The sequence below is a fragment of the Notothenia coriiceps genome, unplaced genomic scaffold (assembly GCF_000735185.1).
Source record: "Notothenia coriiceps isolate Sejong01 unplaced genomic scaffold, NC01 NC01_scaffold00000876, whole genome shotgun sequence".
NCBI classification, from domain to species: domain Eukaryota; kingdom Metazoa; phylum Chordata; class Actinopteri; order Perciformes; family Nototheniidae; genus Notothenia; species Notothenia coriiceps.
This window is the reverse complement of record NW_011333577.1, coordinates 8716-11943: the sequence shown is the minus strand read 5'-3', so window position 1 is coordinate 11943 and position 3228 is coordinate 8716. Positions and strand designations below refer to the sequence as shown.

Below are 3228 nucleotides of genomic sequence, written 5' to 3'. Positions count from 1 at the left end.
CACACACACACACACACACACACACACACACACACACACACACACACCTCCCCTAAAGACATTTCTATTCCTCGCAGTTTTCACTTCTTCTGGAAGTTTCTCTCCATGGCTGCTGTCGAATAGTCCTATAAGTATTTTTCTAACCACTTTTCCTCGATAGAAAGCAAGAAAATTACAGGGAAAGATGCTGGAGAGAGTTCAACCGCTCTTATTTTAGGCTACGTAATTAGGCGATGCATGCTCTTGCCGTCGCTTTAAATATTGCCGCTGCAAGGAATTGTGGGACGGCTTTACATCCTCTCTTCTTGTTTGGGATGGTCCATTGTACCCTAAGCTAAAAGGGATGAAAAAGGAAGCATTAAAGCTCCTTTTCTTTGAATTTGGACTCAATACTTCCATGTTATTTCACTAAGTTGGCAAATAAAAGACAGTTCAACTGCAGCCGACTCTCATAAACTGATATTTGTTCCCTTTCCACCGTTTCTGTCAGTTCACGAGTAAAAAAGCTGCCAACTTTGTGAGTGTAGTCCCATTTTGTTTTAAATTACATTCAAAGTTAGATACTTGGACACCAACTGCAGTATCTCCGGCTGCGTGATCTTCAGAGATCAGGCGTCCGTGCTCTGAGGTGACGAGGCGCCGTCAGATATCCCTCCGCCTCTTTAAGTGCATAGCTCTCACGTAGTTTGAGGATCCTGCTCCTCGTCGTCAGTCTTTAGAGTCATTGGTTCATCATCAGGAGAAACCGCAGGAGGAAACAGTCGCATCTGATACACACATCAGATGAGTCAGCACAGTTTGTTGGACCAGTGTGAGCAGAGAAGAGAGAGAATCTCTTTAAAAAGGTCCAGCTCCTCAGATTCAGACCGGTTTAGTCCAAGCTCCTTCAGGGGAAGTGGTTAATGAACCAGGCTGCACTGATGTCCCAGGGCAACTAGTACTCATGATTATCATTGAGAATATAAGCGTAGGCCTGTCACGATAACAATCTAACCAATTTATCGTACGATGTGTGGATATGACCGTTATCATTCGTAAGGTACGGATTTATTTTTTGCTGTATGGGCACTCTATAGGCTATCCACTATTCACAATAGACGTGGATCATTTTTACGCTATCGACCTGTAGTACGAAATGGCCTCGATCATTTTTTGGTTATTGATTTATCGTATGATATATGGAGACATTATTTAGACTATTTTTCAAGTTATCATTTAGAGTGATCAGCATGATTTTCCCGTTATCCATACATCATAAGAAATATGAACGTGACTTTGGATTATTTGTATGTTGCTGACCTGTAGTACAATATATTGACATGGCCTTACTAATTTTTGTTTCATTATGATTATTATTATTATCATATCGTCCAGTGTTTCCCACAGATCTGAAATATGCTTGTGGTGCTAGCCGAGAAAGGGGGGGGCCTGTTTGCCGGAGCCTCGCAGCGGAGTTACTGGCCGTCTACACAGCAGCGTTAAAAAAAATCTTTGGAGAGCGCATAAAGTAGACCCTTCATGTGATAGCAGAGCGAACAGGTACAGCAGGGGTAGTTAATCGATCGCAGATGGCGCCGTGCTCGCGGACGGATAAAAAAAAAAGATGAAACCTAAATGGGTCGCGAAATATACTTTGGCGGACGTTAATATACCCGGGCGGCCCGCCCAAGTAAAGTCTATGTGTGGGGAAACCCTGTCGTCATTACACCTTATGGCATGACATGGTCTTAAAATGACGGAAATATTGTTTATTTCAATTATTTCCTGGAGAGTAAAATCATCCAACAGAAGTAGTTATCGTGGCAGGCCTATATGAGCTCTTTCCAATATTTGTATAAAGGTTTAATCTGCCAGACGTCGCGTAGAGCAACACTTCTACTGTGTTGTAATCACCGGCTTTATAACCTAGCTTCAGTGGAAACACCACTCTCACCTCCAGTCAAATGAAGTGTCACACTGAAGGCCAACCAGCCGAACCTCCAGTAGAGCAACACGATAATATCCTTTAAGTTGTATTCGTGTGGTTCAAAGAGTATTTACAGTCCATGCTCCCAGTGATCATTTGGCTCCGCCTCCTCGTCTCATCAGACACTAAAAGTCTTAAAGTCTTATGGTGACTTCAGTGATGTCGTAATTTAGACCCTTTTTGTGCAAACTGCTGCTAGTTTTCAATCAGTGCCTGTCCAGCAGCTCATCCTGCAGGATAGTGGGAATATTATGGATGTGAAAGTGGAATGTCACGAGAACGCCATGTTGTCCCTTCTCGTCGAAAATCTGGAATCTCAACCTGTTACCGGCTGTTTGTTCTTTATTAGGATCCCCATTAGCACTAGCATGAGCATTTGGCTATTCTTCCTGCAGTATGAGCTGCTGAACATATCTTCCTCTCTTCGTCCATCCAGCTTTATCTCCTGGCTCAGGTGTTACCTCCCTGTCTTCCTCTCCCCCGTCACTCCCAGTGTAGTTTTCAATCAGCAGCTCATACGATACAGGATAGTGGGAATATTACACGTGTATGAATGGATGTAGTGGCGAAAGTGGAATGGCACGGGAACGCCATGTTGTCCCTTCTTGTCTAAAATCTAAACCTTTTTCCGCCTCTTTTCGTCCATCCAGCTTTATCTCCTGGCTCAGCTGTTACCTCCCTGTCTTCCTCACCCCTGTCTTCCTCCCCCCCGTCTTGAGGGTCCAGGAAGTCTTATTAGTAGTAGTATTATGATGTAGTGTTGAAAGTGGAATGGCACGGGAACGCCATGTTGTCCCTTCTTGTCTAAAACCTGGAATCTCAATCTTTTACCGCCTCTTTTTGTCCATCCAGCTTTTATCTCCCGGCTCAGCTGTTGCCTCCCTTTTCTCCCCCGTTACTCCCAGTGCAGCTGCAGGTCTTGAGGGTCCAGGAAGTCCGAGGGGATCCCCAGAGGAGTGAGCGCCCCGGCAGACCCAGGAGTTATTTGGGTGAGGTCCAGCCACTCCATGTTGTCCAGGCCCGCATCAGAGAGGCCCAAGTGGAGCGAGGAGGGGGAGGAGGAGTCACAGAAGGAGAGGTCTGAAGTGTCCATGGGGGAGAAGGCCTGGTGCTCCATCAGCTGGGCCTGCAGCTCCTCCATCAGGCCTCTGGTCCTCGGGTCAGACGCCGGTGACGTCTCAGCCAGAGTTTTCTCCAGGAAGGCCTCCAGCTGGTGGTCTGTGGCCAGAGAGGAGAGGCTGGGGCAGAGGGGGGGAGGGCTC

At 46.3% G+C, this 3228-nt stretch overlaps 1 protein-coding gene across 1 annotated transcript in view; it reads right to left on the bottom strand.

The window, feature by feature from the left end:
* Nucleotides 1–2564: 2564 nt before the first annotated feature.
* The window catches only part of LOC104957663 (MKL/myocardin-like protein 2), a 3265-nt gene continuing 2601 nt past the window's right edge, over nt 2565–3228 (bottom strand). The window contains exons 2-3 of the mRNA XM_010785320.1: nt 2864–3204; nt 2565–2680 (exon numbers count right to left, since the gene is read on the bottom strand). Coding sequence (XP_010783622.1) covers nt 2679–2680; nt 2864–3204 — 343 coding nt within the window. The 3' untranslated portion in view covers nt 2565–2678. The remainder of the gene's footprint in view (nt 2681–2863; nt 3205–3228) is intronic.